A 25,890-nucleotide genomic window follows, 5' to 3' on the forward strand; every position below is an offset into this window, starting at 1 on the left:
TAGTAACTATAAAGTTTAGTAATTATACGATATAATAATTATTTTGATTTAATGTAATTACATGAGTCATGTTTGGTTACAAAATATAATTACACAGTTAAATATTATTTTAAAACAAAATTAATAATAAAAATAAAATATTTTTTTTGCTGGAAAAATAAATGAACTTCAATAAAAACAACAACAATAACAAACCCAGTAGTTTCCCACAAGTGGGGTCTGGGGAGGATAAGATGTACGCAGCCTTACCCCTACCCCTGGAAGGCCAGAGAGGCTGTTTCCCATAGACCTTCGGTTAGAGAACGACCGAAAAAGAAAAGATAATTGCAACAAGTAGGAATAACAGCAAGATGGAATAAGATCAAAACCAAGAATGCAGTCAAACTCTATCAACACCGGAAGCAAGCCTCCACTTCATCCATCCTGCTCCGAGGCGATGCGTGACATCTTCATCAATCTCTCTGTTACCTTGTATTTAATGTGAGATAAATATATATATGCATATTAGAAATACTAACAATAATTTATGTATTACTCCCTCCGGTCCACAATAAGTGACCAATTTGCTTTGGGCACACCCATTAAGGAAATACTAAATTCAAGACGAATATAGTTAATGTGACTAAACTACCCTTCATTAAATGTTGTACCATAGTTATAGTAATACTTACTTCTCTTCTCAAATGTAAGGAGTAAATGACTTTTTAGGGATACGTACATAAGGGTAATTTTTGAAAAACAAATTGAATTTTTCTTGAATATATAAATGGATACTTATTTTGGACCAAAATAAAAAAGCAAATTGGTCACTTATTGCGGTCCGGACGAAGTACAAGATATTGAAAAGTAACTTGGTAATTACACTAGGTAAATTACCATCTATTCTCACTGACTCACTGTCTTCTTGAGAATTGACGAGTGCAATTGGTCTCCCTTAATTACATCTAATTATATGCTGATCAAATAATTACTTGGCTAGACAAATGCTCCATAAATAGTCTGCAGTCTCATTTATAGTAGGAACACTACAAAAGCTTCAATGCCATGCAAACTTCATTTATTATCTTTACTAGATTGTTAGTTCTTCAATGGCTGACAACAATAAATTCGTAAGAAACCCAATGCAGAGATTCTTTTGGCATCTAAAAGTAAACGACACATTCTACTCCACCGGTAGTTCTTATTTAATTTGCTTCGATAAAACTTATGACTTTCGGATTCTAAGTTCCCATTTTCCATAAATTTTGGTTTTATTTTTCTTAATTTTTTTTTTTTGAAAACACTGTTTATTTATGCGATTATGTTTTGAAAAAAAATTAAAAATTTTCAAGTTTCCAAAAAGTAGTTTAGGGCATTTTTAGGTAAAAATTTTTCTTCCATTCACAAAACTTCTAATTTTTCTTCAAATAAAATGCATGTCCAAACAACTTCAACATTCAAAAAATATTTTTCGAGAAAACCTCAAAAACTCTTTTTTTTTTTAGTTTCAATCAAATCTATGTCCAAACGCCAGCTAAATCTTTTCAGTTTCTGGGTTCTAAGTAATTTATACATGTTCAATGAATTCCATAAGATAAATAATGTACATGATTTGAACCAAAGTTATTGAATTATGCCGAACATGTAGGTTCTACTCTCCCTTCGCCCCTGCTTCAGTGCCACTCTATAGTCTATTGTATAAATGACCTTCCACCGCACTTTATGTAACGACCAATTTGGTATGAACATATTGTTACATTATTTTTTACTCTCTTCTTGTCCTTCCTTACTATTAAGTAATCTTATTTTATCCTTTATCTTACTTTTTTAAATAAATTTTTTTACCCCGTACTTTACTTTTTCTTTGTAATATTATAGATCTATTATTCATATATGTTATTTGTGCATGACATCATGAAACGACGGTAAACAATACATCTATTTAGATATTATTATACATCAAAACAATACAATACGATACATAATAACCATTCACACAACCTGTAAATTCTACAAAGTTGAGTAGTATTTTAGACCAAATAGTTTTGAAATAACGGCAAAAATCAATGGCCATTGAGCTCCAAAGCAAAACGCAAAAATCAATGGCCATTGAGCTCCAAAGCAAAACAACATTCTAAAAGACGATAATAACATGGCCGGTATAGGAAAGGAGGACTGGTTATGAGCATTAATGAACGAGGGAAGAAGTGCCTTTTAAATACTTTGATTTATTAATTATTGTGATTTGTAGTGTTTTTTACGTATTTTTTAAATAAATTTATTTTATTTTTAAATATATTAATTTTATTTTAAAAATAAATTTTTTTATTTATGAATATATGGTCAAAACTAATAAGTTTGAACCTCGAAAAATAAAATTCCAACGGCCAACTCCATACCAAATCCAAATTTTGTTATTGGGAATAGAATTCAAGTCAATAACATTCTCAAAGAAATCAACAACGTAAGAGTTTTGCTTTTTATAAGCCCAACTTCACATTGAAGGAACCAAAACGATGATATTGTACTCCATCCGTTTCAATTTATGTGAATCTGTTTGAGTGGACACGAAATTTAAGAAAAAATAAAAGACTTTTAGAATTTATGGTCATAAACAAGTCAAAAAGAGGGCTACAGTATTTGTGTTGTTATAAAAGCTTCTCATTAATGGTAGAATTGTAAGTTTAAGCTAAATTATTTTCAAATTTAGAAAAGAATCATTCTTTTTGGAACAAACCAAAAATAAAATAGATTTACATAAACTGAAACGGAGGAAGTAATACCAGTAGACTCTAAAATTATATCTTACCTAAAATGAGGAAAAAACAAAACAATAGAAGTGCGTTCAATCTTCATAACTTTGCACTAGATTAAGCACTAGCATTATAAATTATTAAAAGGCAATAAAGGCCTAACGGCCCCCTAAATTTGCATCACATTTTAAAGCCGGTATATGAACTTTCATCGTTTCCATTTTAGCACTATTACTTAATGATTTGAGTACTATTAAACACATTTGGCCGTGCATGTTGTTCAATTGCTACAGATGTGGACAAAATTAATACCTTTTTACTGCCACATCTTTCACTCATTCACAGTGTTTTGACAATTGTAAATTGTGGTCCCACTATCTTTCTTCGGTCATTACTTTGTGGCGTGTATTTTGCAGGTCCCTTTTTTATAAATTAATTTATTAATTTAGGCCATTTCACCATTTATTTTTCTTTCACTTCTGGTTCATAGTAAAAACCAACTCTGCTCCATCGTGAACCACCACACCACCTCAAACCACCAGTCTCATCACAATCTCAAGGCCGAGAAAATTTTTCCTCACTCAAATAAACCACCTGGCCACCCATAAATCATAGGAGTAATAGACAAACAAAAATACTCCTCTATAATTTTATTCCAACAACGTACCACCACCACAACCATGCTACTGTGTAATGTTCGAGAAGGCTGAGGTGAGTGTCGAAGAAGATGAAGAAATGATTTAGGAAAGTAAAGGATTAGGGTAAATAGAGAAAGGCACGCGCACACTAGATTGGCACATGCCAAGTGGATCGGACGGCCACAATTACAAATTAGCTGATAGAAATGAAGGGCCCAGATTAATCCTCGTGTAATAGATTGGGCCTCAATCTGTTATAACCAATTGGGCTGGAATTAGGAGTTAGTTTTTGACCGGTATTTTCTTAATTCCCTCTCTTTCTCTCTCTACTTTCTTACTCTACTTTCTCTCTTCTTCTACAACCTAATTCCTCTTCTAATCCGTGAATTTCCATTACAGGTTCAAGTGAAGATCTTCAATGGAGTCACATTCTGTTTGTCATTGAGAATTACTAATGTTGTAATTGAAAACTATCATTGTATTCATTTAGCAATCAATAAAACTCCATTGTTGCCCATTTCTATTTCCTTTCTACTTTTCAATTGAGTATATTACAAATTGGTATCAGAGCAATTCCTGGCCCATTATTACAAAACAATGACGATTGCTGAAACTAGATCCAAATCTATGGAGGAAAATTTTGAAAAACTAGAAACCCAACTACAGAGTTACATGGAGAAGACAGAACTGAAATCTGAAGCCACAGATGCCAAAATAGATGAGTTGGCAAGGAAGCTTGATGTGCTAGTGGAGAAGTTAATTCCTAATCAAGCAGGGGTTTTGGGAAGTGCTCCTTCTAAGAGTCATTTTCTCGAAACTTCTGAAGGCAGGCATAAGAGTGAACATAGAGGAGAGCCATTCACTCCTGGCCTTGGGGAGAGAAGCTATCATCACAACTCCAATTCAAGGGTGCAGTTCCCATATTTCGATGGAGCAGGAGCAGCAGATCCATGTTCATGGTTGAGGAGGTGTGAGCGATACTTCCACTACAATCATATCACTGATCAGGGGCAAAAACTGGAGGAGGCAGTTCTTCATCTTCAAGGTAGGGCTGAAGCTTGGTATTTTTCCTTTCAAATAAGCAGAGGAAATGTTAGCTGGAGAGAGTTTTGTGAGGAGTTATGCAAAAGATTTCAAGATGCTGAAAATAGTAAATTTAACCTCATAGGAGAATTTAAAAAAATTGAGCAAAAGGGCAGTGTTAATGACTACTTAGAGAGGTTTGAGGATTTGAAGGCTTGGGTGTTGATTAGAAGCCCCACAATTCCTGAAGATTTCTTTCTAGAATTTTTTGTAGAAGGTCTAAAGGAAGAAATAAGGCATACAGTTAAAATGCTCAACCCCTTTACCCTAAGTCAGGCAGTAGAAAAAGCTAGACATCAGGAAAAAGTCATAGATTCATGGGCTAAGAAAGGGAAAATGATAGGGGGAAGGAGTTTAATGACCACCAATATCAGTGGACCAAGTGCAGCCAATAATCATAGGAGTGCAGGATTTCCAAATCAGGTAACAAACTATTTGAAATCAGAAGAGCTCAAGGATTGTGTTATAAATGTGGGGAGAAATATCACCCTGGTCATCAATGCAAGAATAAACAGCTGAATGCAATGTCTGGAACTATGGAGCCTTCTGAAGAGGTAGTTCAACCAGAAATTGAAGTCATGGGGGAGGAGTTCTTAGAAGTACAGGAAGGGGAACCCATGGATGAGGCCATTAGCTTGAATGCTCTTTCAGGTACTGAAGTGCCAAACACCATTAGACTCAAAGGGGAGTCTAAGAAGAACACCATGACAATCCTTTTGGATTCAGGAAGCACTCATAGCTTCCTAGATTTAGAGACAGCAAGGAAAATGGGGTGTGTTATCAAAGAAAGTGTGCCTATGAGAGTGACAGTAGCCAATGGGAACCATTTGTGCAGTCTGTACACTTGCCCCAAGTTCAAATGGAAGATACAGGGAATAGAGTTTGAGGACTCAGTAAGATTACTGAGACTTGGGGGTAATGACATGATTTTGGGGGGAGATTGGATGAAAGGACACAATCCTCTCCTATTGGACTTCATAGAGTACAAAGTCCAGGTTACACACAAGGGAAAAAGGGTGGAACTTAGGGGCATTTATCACCAAGGGGAATTAAAGAGCATGACTGCTACTGGGGTAAAGCATCTACTTAAAAAGGGTCAAGCTATATGGGCTCACTTGTTCACTATATCAGCAGCAGAAGCACAGTTAGAGGAAAATATACCTGCAGCTATCCAACAAGTACTGAAGGAGTTTCCAGATGTCTTCTCTGAGCCCAAGACATTGCCACCAAGGAGGAATCATGACCATTTTATCCCTCTAAAAGCAGAAACAAATCCAGTTAACATCATACCTTACAGGTACAATTTCTTTCAGAAGAATGAAATAGAAAAACAAGTAAATGAAATGCTCCAGAATGGAATTATTCAGCCTAGCCATTCTCCCTTTTCTTCACCTGTTTTACTAGTAAAAAAAAAGGATGGTAGTTGGAGATTTTGTATTGATTATAGAGCCCTAAACCAAATGACTGTCAAAGACAAGTTCCCAATTCCCTTGGTAGATGACTTAATGGATGAATTACATGGTTCATGCATATATTCTAAGATAGACCTTAGAGCTGGCTACCATCAAATTAGAATGGGAGACAAGGACATATATAAAACTGCCTTTAGAACAAATTTGGGGCATTATGAGTTTAAGGTTATGCCCTTTGGGCTAACCAATGCACCAGCTACATTCTAGTCCCTCATGAATCATGTGTTCCAAGCTCATTTAAGGAAATTTGTTCTAGTCTTCTTTGATGACATTTTAGTCTACAGTGCATCAATGGAGGATCATGTGCTTCATCTTGGGAAGGTGTTGAGTATATTGAGGAAGGAACAGCTATTTGCTAAGCTGTCCAAATGTTCCTTTGGTCAGCCTAAGGTGGAATACCTAGGGCACATTATATCTGGAGAAGGGGTCTCTACTGATCCCTCAAAAATTGAGGTTATGGCCAATTGGCCAACACCAAAATCTGTTAAGGCTCTAAGGGATTTCCTAGGACTGACAGGCTACTACAGAAGGTTTATTAAGTCTTATGGAGTTATTAGCAGACCATTGACCAATCTGTTAAAAAAGAATGGGTTCTATTGGGATGCTGATTCTGAAGCAGCCTTTCAAGCACTTAAGAAGGCAATGACTACTGCACCTGTGTTAGCCATGGCTGATTTTAATAAACCATTTGTGGTGGAAACTGATGCATGTTCTAGTGGAATGGGGGCAGTACTAATGCAGCAAGCGAGACATATAGCTTTTTTCAGTAAAGCATTGGCACCTAGGCACATGGGGATGTCTACTTATGAGAAGGAGTATATGGTTGTTTTGTCAGCTGTAGATAAATGGAGACATTACTTGCAAGGAGGCCATTTCATCATAAGAACTGACCATCAGAGTCTTAAATATCTACTTGAGCAAAGAGTCACTACTGCACTTCAACAGAAAGGGCTGGCCAAACTAATGGGGTTGGATTATGAGGTGCAATACAAGAAAGGGGCAGAGAACAATGTAGCTGATGCCTTGTCAAGGAGACAAGAAGAAGACCCTACTCTTAATGCTATCATTGCAGCAGACCCTACTTGGATGAAGGAGATTGAGTTAAGCTATGAACAGGATCCCCAAGCTCTACAATTGATTGCTGAACTTATCACTGCACCTAATAGCAGGCCTAATTTTTCACTATCTCAGGGCAATTTGAGGCATGATCACAGAATTTATGTGGGAAGAGGGTCTGATCTAAGGGTTAGGATTTTTGAGGCTTTACACCTATCTCCCTTGGGGGGGGGGGGGGCATTCTGGCCAACAAGGGACTTACAAGAGAATTAGGATGACATTCTATTGGCCCAACCTGAAGACAGAGGTGTTCAAATGGGACTCAGAATGTGATATTTGCCAAAGGGTAAAAACTGAAAACACACACCCAGCTGGTCTTTTGCAACCCTTACCTATTCCTGACCTTCCTTGGCAAGACATTGCCATGGATTTTGTGGAGGGTCTACCAGCCTCAAATCACAAGAATACTGTCCTAGTTGTGGTGGACAGGTTAACAAAGTATGGTCATTTCCTAGCTCTAAGCCATCCTTATACAGCACATGATGTGGCAGACTTATTCCTGAAGGAAGTTTTCAAGCTGCATGGTTTACCTAAAACCCTTATCACCGACAGAGATGCTATTTTTACCAGTCAGTTTTGGCAAAGCCTGTTTAAATCATTGGGAACTAAACTACATATGTCCACTTCCTACCACCCACAAACTGATGGCCAGACTGAGAGACTGAACAAGTGTTTGGAATCTTATTTGAGAGCCATGGTGTTCACTAATCAGAAGCAGTGGTTTAAGTGGCTTCCCCTGGCAGAGTGGTGGTATAACACCAACTACCATAATGCTCTGAAATCAACACCTTTTCAGGCCCTTTATGGGTTTCCACCTCCCCAAGTTCCCCTAGGGTCTCTTCCTTACACAACTAATACACAGGCTGGGGCATGTATTGCTCAGAGGCAGACCATGCTGCAGCATCTAAAAGAGAATCTCACGCAGGCACATGCCCGGATGAAATTCTATGCAGATCGTGCAAGAACCGACAAACATTTTGAAGTGGGGGACTATGTTTATCTCAAACTACAGCCTTACAGACAGTCATCAGTTGCTATCAGAAAAAACTTGAAATTGAGTGCTCGATTTTATGGACCCTATAAAGTTCTACAACGTATAGGAGCAGTAGCTTACCGGATTGAACTTCCTCCAGGCTCTCAAATTCATCCAGTGTTCCACATTTCTCAGTTGAAGAGAAGAATAGGCCCAGCAATCACCCCTCGGATGCACCCTCCAACTTGTGACGTTGATGGACGAGTCCAGATCCAACCGATTGCTATTCTTCAGAGGAAAATGGTGAAGGTCAATAAGGAGTTGGGGTTAAGGTTATGGTTCAATGGGCTAATCTAAGCCCTAAGGAAGCCACATGGGAGGATTGGGGGTACGTGCGAAGCCAATTTCCTGAGTTCGTAGCTCAGTATCGACCTTGAGGACAAGGTCTGTTTCATGGGAGGGGTATTGTAATGTTCGAGAAGGCTGAGGTGAGTGTCGAAGAAGATGAAGAAATAATTTAGGAAAGTAAAGGATTAGGGTAAATAGAGAAAGGCACGTGCACACTAGATTGGCACATGCCAAGTGGATCGGATGACCACAATTACAAATTAGCTGATAGAAATGAAGGGCCCAGATTAGTCCTTGTGTAATGGATTGGGCCTCAATCTGTTATAACCAATTGGGCTGGAATTAGGAGTTAGTTTTTGACCGGTATTTTCTTAATTCCCTCTCTTTCTCTCTCTACTTTCTTACTCTACTTTCTCTCTTCTTCTACAACCTAATTACTCTTCTAATCCGTGAATTTCCATTACAGGTTCAAGTGAAGCTCTTCAATGGAGTCACATTCTGTTTGTCATTGAGAATTACTAATATTGTAATTGAAAACTATCATTGTATTCATTTAGCAATCAATAAAACTCCATTGTTGCCCATTTCTATTTCCTTTCTACTTTTCAATTGAGTATATTACATACTGTACAACGCCACCAACTGAAAAGAAAAATCATATGCTAGTCACCGTCTTCTTCGAAAATACTAGCTCCTTTCTCATCTCTGATTTTTTTTAAACTTTCTTCAAAAGAATCTCACCGGTTCTCCTAGATATTTCATCAATATTCACCTTCTTGAAAATTCATAAAATGGAAATTAAAGCCGGTGTTATTCAATTAACCTCTTAAATTATAGAGAAATAAAGATGTACAACAAGTCTTTTAGTATAAAAATGGTTGGTAAATTCAAAATTGTTAATCGCAACTTTGACCGCATTCTTGCCATCAGACCCACCCACAGCAAGGCTGAACATCTTAAGAAGGGGGAACAAGAACGAGAAAGAAGGTATGGGGATCTAGGAGTCTATCATATGCTGGGAGAGTACAATTAGTAAACACAGTGTTGCTGCACTTACATACCTACTGGGCATCAATGTTCATAATGCCAAAGAAGGTAATGAAGACTATAGTGACTATATGCAGGAACTATCTTTGGGATGGGAGTGTGATCACAAACAGACCACCACTGATAGCCTGGGATACAGTTTGCAGACTAAAGGATGAAGGGGGTTTGAGGATACAGGAATGCATAAATTGGAATGAAGCAGCAATAGCCAAGTATGTTTGGAATATAGAGCATAAGTGTGATACTTTATGGGTCAGATGGGTGAACCACATCTACATAAAAAAGGAAGATTGGTGGCAATACAAATCACCCAAGGACAGTACTTGGTATTGGAAGAAAATATGTGACATAAAAGGAAAGTTTAAAGAGGGATTTGAACAAAGAGTATGGAAGACAAACAAGTATACAATCAAGGATGGCTACAACTGGAGAAGAGGAGCAGCAGCAAAGTGGCCATATGCAAGATGGATTTGGAACAGACTAAATGTTCCAAAACACTGTTTCATTGGATGGCTGATCGTGAAGAAGAGAATACTGACCAGAGATAGGCTGAATATGATGGGGGTGAGCCAAGAGAAGACATGTCTCCTATGTGAAAAAGAAGATGAAACAGTCCAACATATGTATTTTGATTGTGAGTACTCAAACAGAATACTGGAGTGCATGTGCAAATGGCTGAAGATTAGAATAAGAAATGCAGACCAGAACAATATCTGGAGGAAGATTGGAAGATAAATAAAAGGAAGACTATGCAAGAGTTTTGTAGCAGCTATCATAACAGCAGCTATGTACTGGATTTGGAAAGCAAGGAATGAGGCACTGTGGAACAAAGCAGTACCTATACCAGGAAAAGTATGGCAAGAAATTAAGGAAGGGAGCAGGTATAGAATTCAGAAAATACGAAATAGTAGGAAGAATAGAAAAGAAATAGAATGGATAAATCCATTGTATAGATAGGATATTGGTAGAGATATAGAGGATATATAGAATAAGATTAAGGAGTTGAGCTCATAGGCTCAACATGGATACCGGATTGTAAATGGTTTTTGTACGGGGGAGATAAATAAATTTTTTTCTTTTACCCAAAAAAAAGAACGAGAAAGAAGGGCGGGGAAAAGAAAAAGAATGGAGAAGGGCGGGAATCGGGAAGAAAGGGGTCGGCATTGGGGATTTTTTTTTGTCCTTTAGTATTTGTTTTCTGAATTTAGTACTTTTTAAATTAAAGTAAGCCTATTCACGCGCTCTATCGGCTTGATTAACACATACCTTGACCACATCAGCGGGGTCTTTGCCAATAATCATGATCAACGGTCAAAGGGGTTTATTATTATGCAAATGAACGAGTAGAAGTGTCCAAATGAGAAATTCATAAGTTCATTTAAGACCCGTTTTTTTTTCATTTTCTTTTTCATGCGTACGGGAGTTTGGAGCATCTTTACTCGCCATAGCGTCTTTACTATAGTATTTTTTAAATTTATTTGAAAACTCTTTTCTTTAGTCGAGCGTCTAGCGCAAATAACATCTCTACCTCACGCAAATAACATCTTTACCTCACACAAGGTAGGGATAAGATTCTACATACATTCTACCCTCCCTAGACCCCATTTGAGATCATATACACTGAGACTATTATTATTATTATTATTATTATTATTATTATTATTATTATTGTTGTTGTTGTTGTTGTTGTTGTTGTTGTTGTTGTTGTTGTTGTTATGCATACGGGAGTTTGGAGCATGAGCCTCCAAAACCTGAAATGAACTTAAATTAAACTGGTGTTGTGATATCAAGAAAAGAGTCTCGATCGATTGCTCCGGTTAGCCTCTCTACCTCCTGAACGCAAAAATTTCTGTTTTTCAATTTTCCTAATAATTACTTACACAGTTAAAAATTAACCAAAAAGAGGTTGAGATGATATAAGTTGCAATATCAAAAGGGAACCATATATAGAGAGCGACAACGATCTCTATAAAGAACGACACAATTTTCTTTCATCGAAACTTAGAAGCTACATTGCTTAAATTTGCCAGAAATAACCCGTAAAATACATGTTTTGAAAAGATGGGGATTGGGGCAATTGATCTGAAAAGACGAGATGGAATTGCTATTGAGTCTTCGAGGCGAATACTTACTTTATTATTCAAGAGAAGATAGTCCAAATACTAGAAGTACATTTGAGAGCTAGGCTCTAAGAAACTTTTAAGAAAGACACAACATCTATAACAACGGTAACAACCACAAAGACAAAGAAAGATGATACAAGGAGTTGGCCCAGAACATCTCCAAACTTCATAGTAATAATCACTTGATTAACTCCAACTAAGAAGCCAACGAGATTCAACACGGAAAATGTTATCAATGGCACGGCCAGAATCCCTATACCTTGGAAATCAAATTTCCCCTTCTCATATTTCTTTAGTTTTTTCTCGTCAATTGCTTTGTCTGACAAATATAATTTCTCTCCTTGAGTTCCAATAAACTTTTCAATTATAGCCTTGCATCCTCCTAACCATATTGCACTAACTCCCATCATCATTAATGCCCTGTATTCCATCCACCATGTTTTTACTGATCCGCCTTCTGGGATTGATTCCGACATATTTTCCAAAATTGTTGATATGAACGCGATCACGTATACTGCAAACCAAGGATCATGGACCTAAAACAATACGAAGAAAAGCTGTCAAGCTTTTCAAATAGATCGAAGTAGAGTTCAAGGCAGTTGAAATGTATGACCATTTCATCTAAAAGCTTAAGCTGTTAGATAAGATGATCACATATTTCAACATGATATCAGAGCAGTTTAGAGATCTTTAGTTCAAATCTAACAGCTACACAAAAAGCAAAAGAATATTTACACGTGCTTGGCCCTTGAAAAAAATTGGTCCACACACGAGGGGGCATATTTAGATGTAAATAATAGTGATAACTATGTCTCGGTTGCAAATAAGTTGGGGTCCTTTGTTCAAATCATCGTTTCTACATTTAAGCTCAACTCATGTCATCATCATGCCAAATAAATAGCGTACGGAGATATAATATAATTAATAATCAAGATGTGCTCTCTCTAACTCTAAGGGGTCGTTTGGTTCAACAGTACTAGATTATAACCAATATTATAACAATGATAGATAATCTCCCACCTTATAAATAATTCCATGATTTTGGTTAAATTTTTATCCTAGTTTTAGCTATTACTCATAACCAAACATTGGACAAACTTAGTCCCAAATTTTATACTTGGGATAACACCCTAATCCTTGTAGACAAATGGCCATCAACAGTTAGAACGTTTAGATGAGATGATCATATCTTTCCGCTAAGATAGAGAAAGAAAATCGTTCGATTTTACCTCGGGATAAACTTGAATGCCTAGCAAAAGGCTTGTAGAAGGGACACTGGCATGCAAAACCATTCCCCAAGAATATAGAGAGAAATACATCAAATAGGCATAGCACAAGCATTGAACAGTTCTCATTCTGCTTTTCATGCCATAAGTGAGAGGATTGAGATGTGATAAACCAGCTTGTGTGAGTGCAGCAACCCATTTTACAAGTTGTGAGGAGAAACCTTGCATATCAACTGGGGCACAACCCAAGAAAGATGGTCTTTCTGGGTATAAATATGTAGAAGTCCAACCTTTGCAGTGTAAAAGATAACCAGTGAAAGTGCTCTCCAAATGACAATTGTAAGAATAACCGATCTGCAGATTGTGATATAAGAAAATGAAAATATCAATCGACTTTTGTGTAACAAAAATATAAGGTAATTCTCATGAAGTGAAAATACTTAGTCTAGCATAGGTTAAAGAACTTTTACACTATTAGGGGTCGTTTGGTATGCAAATTAAATTATTCCGGAATTATAATCCTGGGATTATTATCCCTCGACTAACTTATCCACCTGAGAGGCGGGCTAATAATCCCAAGTTTGATGGCATAAGGTGGGATATCTTGTATTAATTAAGATTGAGATTAAATTTATACCAGAAGATAAATTTATACCGTCAATCAAATATGGTATAAATTAAGTGGGCGTTTGGACATAAGAATATTCCAAAAAAAAAGTGAAAAAAATTTTCAAGTGAAAATGGTATTTGAAAATTAGAGTTGTGTTTGGACATGAATATAATTTTGGGGTGTTTTTGAAGTTTTGTGAGTGATCTGAGTAAAAAATTTGAAAAACAGCTTTTTGGATTAAAAATCCATCTTCAAGTGAAAATTAGAAATTTTATGAACAAACGCTAATTTCGAAAAAAGTGAAAATTTTTTCGAAAAAAGAAAAAAATTTCTTATGTCCAAACGGGCTCTAAATCCCGCACCTTATTCCACCTTATCCCGCATACCAAACGACCCCTTAGTGTCATTTAATCTATTATAGTAGGTCTCTAGTTGTTTTGCTGCTTTGGACTTTGGATGAGGTAATTTTCTAATTTAAAACAACTTTTGGGGTAATATGCCTTTTCCCCCCTAGTAATTATGAAGACAAAATTGGTTTGACAATTTATAAAATGACAAGGATTTAACATATGTCAAACCATAAGGAGATAATTTGCTAATTTAAAACAACTTATGGGGTAATATGCCTTTCCCCCTAGTAATTATGAAGACAAAATTGGTTTGACAATTAATGTTACTAGAAGACAAGAATTCTGGTTGGGCCTATGATGCATATCTCATTCTAAGCAGGTTGGACCAAATCATAAATAGTTGGTGGTATTATTACTTTTAGCCTGCGCCAGAAACTATTTATATTTGGTAGGAAAAAGTGTATAAAATTTGTATATATTTTGTATATAACATACAAAATGTATATATATGCAAAAAATATACGAATTATATATTTTTTCGGCTATTATTTTTACAGCGACTATACAGTGTCATTTTTTCTAAATAGTTATGAACTAGGATTCTTGAACGGAAATATGAATCAATTTGTTTTCCTTTTGAATATTGTCCAGTCAAATATCGCAATATAAAATGAAAAAAAGAAGCATATAACTTGCCTCTTCACCCCAATGTGTGCCATCCTCATATGCACAAGTAGCTAGTGTCCTAGCTTCCTCTATGGTTGCTTCTGAAATGACTTTCTCTTGTTTAGTATAACCATTATTCTCCTTTAGTGAAGCTATAAACTTTCTACTCAATCCGAAATGCTTCTCCGGTGAACGATGAAACTCATCTGCGAAGTTAAATTGGATTAAACCACTCTTTTCTTTTAACAAATAACGAAACGAAATATATTACAATAATAACAAATCCCATAAAATGGGGCCTTAGGAGGAGTAGCTAGTACGCAGCCTTACCCCTACCTTATACGGGTAAAGAGACTATTTTCGATAGAACCTCAGCTCACATGCATAATCACAACAGTGTATAGACAGAAATACAATAATGTGAAAGTCAGGAAAAAAGTAGAATTAGGTTTGACAAAATGACGAACCCTTTAGACCTGGACTCGTATATAATGCTTTCCTCTTCAAAAAATAACCAGTCCCTGACAAAACTGGACCTTGAATACCATCCATTCCATGCCATATTGTCTACAAGTATAATATCATATATATGATCAATTTTTCTTTTATTTTCTACAAAAATGTAAGTATTAAGAAAAAGGAAAGAACAAAAATACACCTTGTAAGCCTGTCTAATTTTGACGTCATAAATATCTGATTTGCTAACATTGTAGAACACTTGAGGGAACTGAACATAAGCTAAGGAAGGTGATAGATTTGGATCAAGATGGAAACACATTGCTTTTCGAGCTGATGTTGGATCATGACAGAAAAAATCACAATCTAAAACCAGTAAATATGGGGCATTACTGATTATCCCTGAAACACGAAGCTGCAAAAAAAATTAATTAAATGTTAGCTAAACTTGTTATTCACATACGACAAATACTCCTTCTATCCCAATTCATGTGACGCAATTTCAATTTCGAGAGTCAAACTTTTTAATTTTAACAGTAAATTCAGAGAGAAATTCTTGAAGTTATTCGAAATAAAATGTGTATACTATTAAGAAACTACATAAAAGGTATCATAAGTCACAATAATTAAAAGGAGAGAGTTGTTGCCATGTATGTGATGAGGAGGTCACAAGTTTGAACCGGGGAAACTGCCTCTTGCAGAGATGTAGGGTAAGGTTGCGTAAAATAGACTCTTGTGGTCTGACCCTTCTCCAGACCCCGTGCATAGCGGGAGCTTAGTACAATCGCGATCAACTTTTTTTATATTTAACTCTCGAAATTCGAGCAGTAAGAATAAAGGAGTAGTAAAAGACAAGAATAAAGAGCAGAGAGGGTTATTGATCATATATACAAGGGCATTTGCAGATCCACCCTTGAAGTGATGACGAAGATGGGGTCTTCTTTCACGGGATACGTATACAAGCAAAGGCATCTTGGTTAAATCGTCGGCACTCTTCTCTTTTTCCATTTTGCTGTCATTTATTACCTGCAAAATATTTCATTAGCACAAGGATAATATAGGAAGTAAAATATTTTTGTGCTAAATATTTTTTTCTTCGTTTGGCATATGCCTCAAAGGCATAATAGTGTCCATCTGGTACCAAATCTTGGTCTCATCATATATGGTCCAAGTTTACTATCCACAGTTATTCATGGTGTGGAGAAGGGCCGGACTATAAGAGTCTATCGTATGCAGTCAAGACTGTTTTCACGGCTCGAACTCGTGACCTCCTGGTCACATGGCATCAACTTCATCAGTTACGCCAAGACTCCCCTTTCTGAACTTGACTCAGCATATTTGGAAAATGTATACCGAGGCGGATGTAGCCTTTTGGTATTAGATTTATCTGAATCCAGTACTTTTGACGTGTAACATAAATTTATCTATAAAAATTTATTAAAACTGCAACAAATAGTATGTAGATGTGAACCCATAACTCTAAATATATAATGACTTTAATGTTAAAGAATCTTATAAATTGGACCATTAAACTTAAATCCGCCTCTCAACATAATATGTTAAAATGGCTGCATGTTCATTTATGTTGAAATACCTTGACAAACGGCGCTCGATCTGGCTCTACGTCCCCTTTGATTCTACCGGATTCACCAGCACTGTTCACATTTTGCTGAAATTCCTCATATTTTAACTGCAAAAAAAAAGAAAAAAATAAGCTCATTTAGTTATTTCATCTGCAAAGAATGCAGTTAAAGCAGCGTTACTAAACAGTAGTACAGTAACTGCAAACAGTGGCGGAGCTAGAAGGAAAGAAAGAGGATAAAATTGAATCCCCCTCGGAACATTTTTGGTTATAAATTTCTAGATCCGCCGCTGACTACAAAATGCATGAAAATCTACGCTTTAGCGTTACCGTACTTTTATTTCTTTCTGTTCAGCTACAAAATCGTCATTCTTAAGAACACGATCGTCTTCCCCTAATGGCGAAAAAAACGCTTTAGGGCACCTCGTTTTGATCCCATACTTCCTACAGAAAGGCAGCCACAACTTAGCGAAACCACACGCTTCCTCTATCGCGTACAATGTCAAGGGGCATCCGCCATCATCTGCGAGATACACCACCAATTTGTCCGTCGGATAATCCAGAGCCATTGCGGATATCACAGTATTCATGACATCCACAATTGGCTCTTTCTTCGGGTTGGCAGTGAAGACCATCACGTCAATCGCTGGCAACTGAGAATCTTTGCAAGTGATGCGTTCGGGGAACACATCACGCGCAACGGGTCGCCAACGCGTCCCTTGTCCAAAGAACCACTTGACAATGAAACTAACTTCACCTAAGGTAATAAGCACCCATGCAAGTGCATGTAAACATAGGACAGTTTCAAAGTAAAATAAATGAGAAAGACGATAGTATACTAATGCCAGCATAATTAGAGAATGGAAAAACATGTGGAGTCGGTATATGGTAGTGATGGGTTGCTGCACAGTACATTTGTTCAGTTCCATGGCTTTTTTCTTTCTTTCCAGTGGTTCTCTCCTCTCTAGCTCTCTCTCTCTCTTACTGTTTCAAGAGTTGTGGCTTTGATTCGCTTCCACTGCCTATGAATTTATTTGTGTAGGGTATTCTTGTTAACTTATGCATGGTGTCTTGGCGTAACCGGTAAAGATGTTGCCATGTGACCAGGAGGTCACGAGTTCGAACCGTGGAAATAGCCTCTTGCAGAAATGTAGGATAAGACTGCGTACAATAGACCCTCGTGGTCCGGTTCTTTCCCCATAACGGAAGCTTAGTGCACTGAGCTGCCCTTATTGTTGTTAATTAACTTACCCCTCCTCCCCAAGTGTCAAACTATCTAAATAATTGAAGAGTTTATAAGTTATTAATACCGTTTAGCGTAAGAAAATTTTTATGCCATCATATTACTTTTTTATCTGTTGTAACATGTTTTATTTTCAAGAAAACAATCCTACGTTTTAAGAAGTCTTATCGTTAATTAAATATCCTTTGGATTGTGATTAGATGGTGTAAAACTTTTTTTATACTGATAATGTATACTACTTAAACTTGTAATTAAATAATGTTTGAAAACTGATAACGATGTATTACTATGAATTCTATTCTTCTAAAGTTAAAACATATTCAAGAAATCTTAGATAAAAATGGTTTTGGAAAAACTGTTTGTCTCGAAGTAATAGTTATATATGATATGAAATGTGATAAATGAAAATTTTCAATTTTGAAGATTTCAGTGCAAGCCTTTTGATCTCTTCTTTGCATTTGTATCTAATAGAATAATACCTATTCTCTCTATTTCAATTTGTATGTCATAGTTTGACTCGACAAAAATTTCTAGGAAGAAAGAATATTTATGGGCTATTAAAATTTTCATCAAGAAAATATTGAGAAATTTGAAGGGAATCTTGGCATAATTGGTAAAGTTACCATGGCATGTGATCAAGAGGTCACGGTTTCGAGCTGTGGAAGCAGTCTCTTGCAGAAATGTAAGCTAAGGATACATACTTGTGGTCTGGCTCTTTCCATACACACCCCGCACATAGCGGGATCTTAATGCACAAAGCTGCCCTTTTAATAAATTGAGAAATTTAAAATTAATTATTTCTAAATATAAAAAAGTTGTCACCCTTTCTAAAAACATGCAAGCGGACATTCAATTTTTGCTCTGCATAGTTATTTGTAATAATGGTCTCTCTCTCACACACACACACATATATATATATATATATATATATATATATATATATCTAATTAGACCTCTAGAGTAGGGGTGGAGGGAGACTAGAATTTACGCGTTCGGGCGAACCAAGTAGCTTTGGTCTAGATTTATTATATATATATATATATATATATATATTTCTAAAGAAATTCATGAAAATGTACAAATTATTAATTTAGAACCAACTAACTTAAAAGATTTAGAATTCAAAACCCATAAATTTTAAATCCTGGCTTCGGCTCTGCTCTGGAGCACATTGCAGAGGTTCCGCAAAATGACTAATGGACCATTGACTCGTTCCAATAAATTCAAGAGCGTTCAAGGATCTTAGTTAGAAAATGTTTCAAGAGCTATTTTGATGATTCATGAAAAAAATACCACGTTTAACCTTGCTCGGATCCGATCAACATCCATTGTCCCCTACATTTATAGTAAAAATTGTTCCCTCAGCTCATTTTTACTTATTCACTATAGACTTTGCATACCCCTTAAGAAATAATAAATGAAGTGCGTAATTAATGCATATTTTTAATAGATTTGAGAAAATGATTTGAAACGGTAATTAATACTTTTAATAGTGGACAAGTAAAAGTGAACAGATGGAGTAATAATTATCAATCAATAAGATAAAAGGGTAAAGAGCGTCACAACCTGGAATTCCCACCTTCGGGACCGTGATGACGTCTAACATTTCACTTGCTAGGCAACCCAACGTTAGAGAATCTTTAAGCCAATTTCCGTTCAATTTCAATAAATAAAGTCAATTAAGCCAAAATAAACTAAAACTGAGTGCAGAATAACATAAATGCCCATAATATCTACTACGATCTGGAGTCAGAAATCACGACCTTCTAGAATTGCAACAAACAGGATCTGAAATAAATACAACTGTTCTGAACGAAAAGAAAAAGTAAAATAGGAGGAGACTTCAAGGTCTGCGGACGTCAACAGATCTACCTTGAGTATCCAATGAGCAATTCCAAGCTGCTACGCCTCACGAACAGCTGGTGCCAGTACCAAAGTCTGCACAAGAAGTGCAGAGTGTAGTCTGAGTACAACCGATCCCTTGTACTATGTAAGTGCTGAGCCTAACCTCGACAAAGTAGTGACGAGGCTATGACAAGATACCCACGCAATAAACTTGTGCAGATAACCGTATACGTACAAGATAACAACAAATAAAATCTAAACATATACTATTGGGAGGGGGACATGCTAAAGGGGGTACAAGATACGAGAAATACAACGGAAATGATAACCAGAACAGTCAATATGCCTTTAACCAGTAAAAACAAACAAGCACAACGAAGAAAATTGCACGTCATCACCCTTCGTGATTCTACTCTCAACCTCACAATGTGACAATGATACTGCACGGCATCATCCTTCGTGCTTTTACTCTCACTTTCAGTATAAATCAATAGATACGACACGTCATCACCCTTCGTGTATTAACTCTCATAATATTGCAAGGCATCACCCTTCGTGCATTAACACTCTCCCTCACCATATAACAATGAACAAGTAACAACAGGGAGATAGAATAACAATAACAAGCCTCACGTCAACAATGGTTCCACAATACAAATCTCAACTCTAGAAACAATACTCAATTATCACAAAAAGCCCATAAACGTGGTACGAACATTCAATATAACGAGTAACTAGTCTAAGCATGGATAACATGATCAAAGTAAGCAATAAATTACAAGGAACAATTCCACCCGCATGCTTTAACCCAACAACAACGCATAAGTACTCTTCACCTCACACATACGTTGTACCCAACATCTAAACATGTAGTAAATAGACAAAAAAGTCCTAATCCCTCAAGTCAAGGTTAACCACGAGACTTACCTTGCTCCCAGGATCAATGCAAAGCTCAACCACAGTTTTGCCTTTCAAACAAGACTCCGAACCAATAGAATCTAGGAAATTACCAGCCAAACGATTCAAATTTAGCCTTAGGAACTACCCACGGTTGAAAAGGATTCAATTTAGGTCATTATTAAAAAAGTCAACAAAAGTCGACTTCCGGACTTGCTTGGTCCAATCTCGAAATTTGGAAAAAGCCCCGATTACCCATTCACCCCTGAGCCCGGTTATGTAATTTTTTTTGGAATCTGACCTCAATTTGAGGTCTAAATCCCAATTTTATAGAAATTCCTAATTGTACACAAACCCCCAATTTCCACCATGAAAATATTAAATTTTAGGTTGAAATCTTAGGAAATGTAATGGAAGATTGAAAGAAAATAGATTAGAATCACTTACCAATTATTTGGGGAAGAAGGGTGCTTGGGAAAATTGCCTCTAGGGTTTTCTTGTTTTGAAAATTTGAAGAATGAGAGAAAATCCCATTTTTAGCTATGTGATCAGTCGTAGATGTCGCATTTACGATATGGGGTTCGTAAATGCAAACCCCGCAAATGCGAAGAAACAGTCACATTTGCAAAGTCCTCCCATTTTTTCTATCATCGCATTTGCGATGATTTGTTCCCAAATGCGAACATTGATCTTCCATATTTGCGACCAAATTGATCGCAAATGCGACCAAGCCTGCCCCAGTCCCACTTTGCAAAAGCGAAGTATTGTTCGCAAATGCGAACCTGAGTTTCCCAGCTACTCTTCACAAATGCGAGGAGTTGCTCGCAAATGCGAACCTAACAGAGGTCGCAAATGCGAAGCCTAACCTTGCAATTGCGAGATCTGAGGCCTGCACCAGAACCGAAACACACCAACATTCTTCCTAAGTTCAAAATTCACTCTGTAGCCTATCCGAAACTTACTCGAGCCCTCGGGGCTCCATTCCAACACATGCACACAAGTCCAAAAATATCATACGAACTTTCTCGCGTGATCAAATCGCCAAAATAACACCTAGATATACGAATTGAACACCAAATCAAATGGAATTTTCAAAAAAACTCATGAACACGTTAAACCAACTCCGTTTCTCACCAAATTCGATAGACAAGTGATAAATATAGTAGTGGACTTATAGCGGGTTCCAAAACTAAAATAAGGACCTGATATCAATAAAGTCAAACATTGGTCAAACTTTCAAATTCATTAAGCTTTTAAACTTTTAAATTTTAACAAAGTGCGATAACTCGGGTTAGGGACTTCCGAATTCGATTTCGGGCATACGACCAAGTCCCAAATCACGATACGGACCTACCAGCACCGTCAAAACATGAATCCTAATCCGTTTGCTCAAAATATTGACCAAAGTCAACTCAAATGGATTTTAACACAAAATGTTAATATTTTTCTCAGTTTTTAACATAAAAGCCTTCCAGAAAAACATTGGACTGCGCACACAAATCGAGAAGGGCTAAAATGAGTTTTTTAAGGTTCAAAGCACAGAATTAGATTCTAAAACAGGAGAAGACCTATCCGTTCATCACATTCTCCACCTCTAAGACAACCGTTCATCCTCGAACAGACAAAGAAAAGTACTTGGTCTGGTGAAAAGGTATGGATATCAACTCCGCATGTCCGACTCGGACTCCCAAGTAGCTGCCTTGATGGGCTGACCTCTCCACTGCACTCGAACTAAAGGATTACTCTTCGACCTCAACTGATGAACCTGCCGGGCTAGAATAGCCACCGGCTCTTCCTCATAAGTCAAATCCTTGTCCAACTGGATAGAGCTGAAATCTAACACGTGGGACGGATCACCGTGATACTTCCGGAGCATGGACACATGGAAAATCGGATGAACGGCTGATAAACTAGGAGGCAATGCGAGCTTGTAGGCCACCTCACCTACTCACAGAAGAATCACAAAAGGTCTGATATACCTAGGGCTCAACTTGCCCTTATTTCTGAACCTCATTACACCCTTCATGGGTGACACCAGGAGCAACACTCTCTCTCCGACCATGAATGTAACATCAAGACCTCTATGGTCGGCATAAATCTTCTGCCTGGACTGAGCTGTGCGAAGTCGATCTTGAATAATCCTGACCTTATCCAAGGCATCCTGTACTAAATACGTACCCAGCAACCGAGCGTCCCCCAGCTCGAACCATCTAACTGGCGATCGGCACCGCCTCCCGTATAATGCCTCACGGGGAGCCATTTGAATGCTTGACTGGTAGCTGTTGTTGTAGGCAAACTCCGCAAGTGGCAAGAACTAATCCCAAGAACCTCCGAAGTCTATAACACAAACGCGAAACATATCCTCCAATATCTGAATAGTGTGCTCAGACTGTCCGTCCGTCTGGGGATGAAATGATGTGCTCAACTCTACCTGCGTGCCCAACTCACACTATAATTCCCTCCAAAAGTTCGCGGTGAACTGCGTACCTCAATCAAAAATGATAGACATGGGCACACCGTAGAGAGAACGATCTCGCGGATAAAAATCTCTGCCAACCGCTCTGAAGAATAGGTAACTTTCATAGGAATGAAATGCGCTAACTTGGTCAACATATCCACAATGACCCAAATTGCATCGAACTTCCTCTGAGTCCGTGGGAGTCCAACAACAAAATCCAAAATGATACGCTCCCACTTCCCCTCAGGAGTTTTTAACTTCTGAAGCAAACCACCATGTCTCTGATGCTCATACTTTACCTGCTGACAATTTAGACACTAGGCTACATATACAACTATATCCTTCTTCATCCTCCTCTACCAATAATACTGCCGCAAGTCTTAATACATCTTAGCGGAACCCGATAAATAGAATACCTGGAACTGTGGACCTCCTCAAGAATCTACTCACAAAGTCCATCCATATTAGGCACACAAACACGACCCTGCATCCTCAAAACTCCATAATCTCTAACAGTAACCTGCTTGGCATCACCGTACCGCACTGTGTCCCTAAGGACAAGCAAATGACGATCATCATACTGTCACTCCCAGATGCGCTCAAACAAGGAAGACCGAGCGATCGTATAAGCTAGAACACGACTAGGCTCAAACATCCAACCTCACGAACTGATTGGCCAATGCCTGAGCATCTAATGCAAGCGATCTCTCACCAACTGAAATGTATGCAAGGCTGCCCATTCTTACTGACTTTCTACTCAAGGCATCGACCACCATATTGTCCTTCCTAGGATGATACAAGATGGTGATATCATAGTCTTTCAATAGCTCCAACCACCTACTCTGCCTCAAATTGAGCTCCTTTTTTTTTGAACAAATACTTCAATCTCTGATGATCCATGAATATCTCATACGACACACCGTAATGATAGTACCTCCACATCTTCAGCACATGAACAATGGCTGCCAACTCTAAGTCATGAATAAGATAATTCTTCCCATGAACCTTCAGCTGCCGTGATGCATATGCAATCACCCTGCGATTCTGCATCAATACCGCACCAGGTCCAATACGAGATGCATCACAATATACCATAGAAGATCCTGAACCTGTAGGCAACACCAGCACTGGCACTGTAGTCAAAACAGTCTTGAGCTTCTGAAAGCTTGCCTCACACTTCTGTCCATCTGACCGAGGCACCCTTCTGGGTCAACCTGATCAATAAGGCTGCTATAGGTAAGAACCTCTCCACAAACCGACGGTAATAACCTGCCAATCCCAAGAAACTATGGATCCCCGTAGCTGAAGTGGGCCTATGCCAGTTCTGAACTGCCTCAATATTTTTAGGATCCACCTGAATGCCCTCTACTGATACAACGTGCCCCAAGAAAGCGATTGAGTCCAACCAAAACTCGCATTTTGAAAACTTAAGATATAACTGGTTGTCTCTCAGGGTCTGAAGTACAATCCGAAGATGCTGCTCATGCTCCTCTCGACTGTGGTAATAGATCAAAATATCATCAATAAATACAATCACAAAGGAATTCAGGTAGGGTTTGAACACCCAGTTCATCAAATCCATAAATGCTACTGGGACATTTTCAGCCCAAATGACATCACTAGAAACTCATAATGCCCATATCGAGTCCGAAAAGCTATCTTAGGGACATCGGATGTCCTAATCCTCAACTGATGGTAGCCTGACCTCAAATCAATCTTTGAAAACACTTTGGCACCCTGAAGCTGATCAAATAAGTCATCAATATTTGGCCATGTATACTTGTCATTGATGGCGACTTTGTTTAATTGTCGATAATCTATGCACATCCTCATCGATCCATCTATATTCTTCACAAACAACATGGGTGCACCCTGGGGCGAGACATTAGGTCTAATGAATCCCTTATCAAATCTTGCAATTGCTCCTTCAGTTCTTTTAACTCTGGCGGGGCCATACAGTATGGCAGAATAGAAATGGGTTGAGTGCCTGGAGCCAAATCAATACAGAAGTCAATATCTCTGTCTGGTGGCATCCCTGGCAGGTCTGCAGGAAACACCTCAGGAAACTCATGAACAACTGGTACTGAATCCATGGAAGGAACCTCCGCACTAGAATCACAGACATAAGCCGAATAAGCTAGACACCTCTTCTCTACCATATGTCGAGCCTTAAAATAAGAGATAACCCGAATGGTAGAATGGCCAGGAGTCCCTCTCCACTCTAATATAGGCAACCCCGGCAAGGCTAAGGTCACCGTCTTGGCGTGACAATCCAGTATAAGGTGATAAGGTGGCAACCAATCCATACCCAACCAAGATAACGTCAAAATCTACCATATCGAGAAGTAGAAGATTTACGCTAATCTCAAAACTCCCAATGGTAACCACACACAAACAATAAACATGATCTACAATAATAGCATCTCCCACAGGTGTGGACACAGACACAAGAGAAATTAAAGAATCACGAGGCACAACAAAATATGAAGTAAAATAGGATGACATGTAGGAATAAGTAGAACCCGGATCAAATAGAACTGAAGCATCTCTACGGAAAACTGAAACAACACCTGTAATAACAACGTCAGATGACTCAATATCAGGCCTGGCTGGAAAAGCATAGCATTGGGGCTGGGTCACACCACTCTGAACTACATCTCTAGAACATGCCCTAGATGGTTGGCCTCCACCTCTAGCAGCTTGAACTACACCTCTAATGGCCTAACCTTCACCCCTAGCTGTCTGACCCCTACCTCTAGCTGGCTGAGCGGGCGGTGAAGCACCCAGTGTCGGGACCATGTCATGAGAGTCCTGATGCTGTAAACTGCTCGACGCCCGATGCAAAATCGACCCCATTAGTCTACACTATCCCCATGTTTCACAACACCTCATGGCAGCTGTCAAGATTATCATGTGGGTCCTTAGAAGGTGCACCACTGAAGTGAACTGGAAAGAGCTCGATAAACTTGTCCCATCTCAATAAGCCCTCAGAAGACATAGCTGGTCCATCATCGACAGGTGCCAC

The 25,890-nt window shown here is 38.0% G+C and overlaps 2 protein-coding genes across 2 annotated transcripts; one reads left to right on the forward strand and one right to left on the reverse strand.

The window, feature by feature from the left end:
- The first annotated feature begins 4,977 nt into the window (after positions 1 to 4,977).
- LOC109216455 lies at positions 4,978 to 6,132 on the forward strand. Its single transcript, XM_019380613.1, has one exon. The coding sequence runs from the start codon at positions 4,978 to 4,980 to the stop codon at positions 6,130 to 6,132; it is 1,155 nt and encodes a 384-aa protein (XP_019236158.1).
- A 5,397-nt stretch (positions 6,133 to 11,529) lies between these two features.
- LOC109216456 (cellulose synthase-like protein G1) lies at positions 11,530 to 17,351 on the reverse strand. The gene is made up of 8 exons (XM_019380614.1): positions 16,758 to 17,351; positions 16,435 to 16,530; positions 15,732 to 15,866; positions 15,043 to 15,255; positions 14,852 to 14,951; positions 14,415 to 14,590; positions 12,762 to 13,112; positions 11,530 to 12,068 (listed from the first exon to the last, which is right to left on the reverse strand). Exons 1-8 carry the CDS (start codon positions 17,349 to 17,351, stop codon positions 11,598 to 11,600), a joined length of 2,136 nt encoding a protein of 711 aa, XP_019236159.1. The 3' UTR covers positions 11,530 to 11,597.
- Between the last annotated feature and the right edge of the window lie 8,539 nt (positions 17,352 to 25,890).

This window comes from Nicotiana attenuata, unplaced genomic scaffold (genome assembly GCF_001879085.1).
Source record: "Nicotiana attenuata strain UT unplaced genomic scaffold, NIATTr2, whole genome shotgun sequence".
NCBI classification, from domain to species: Eukaryota; Viridiplantae; Streptophyta; class Magnoliopsida; order Solanales; family Solanaceae; genus Nicotiana; species Nicotiana attenuata.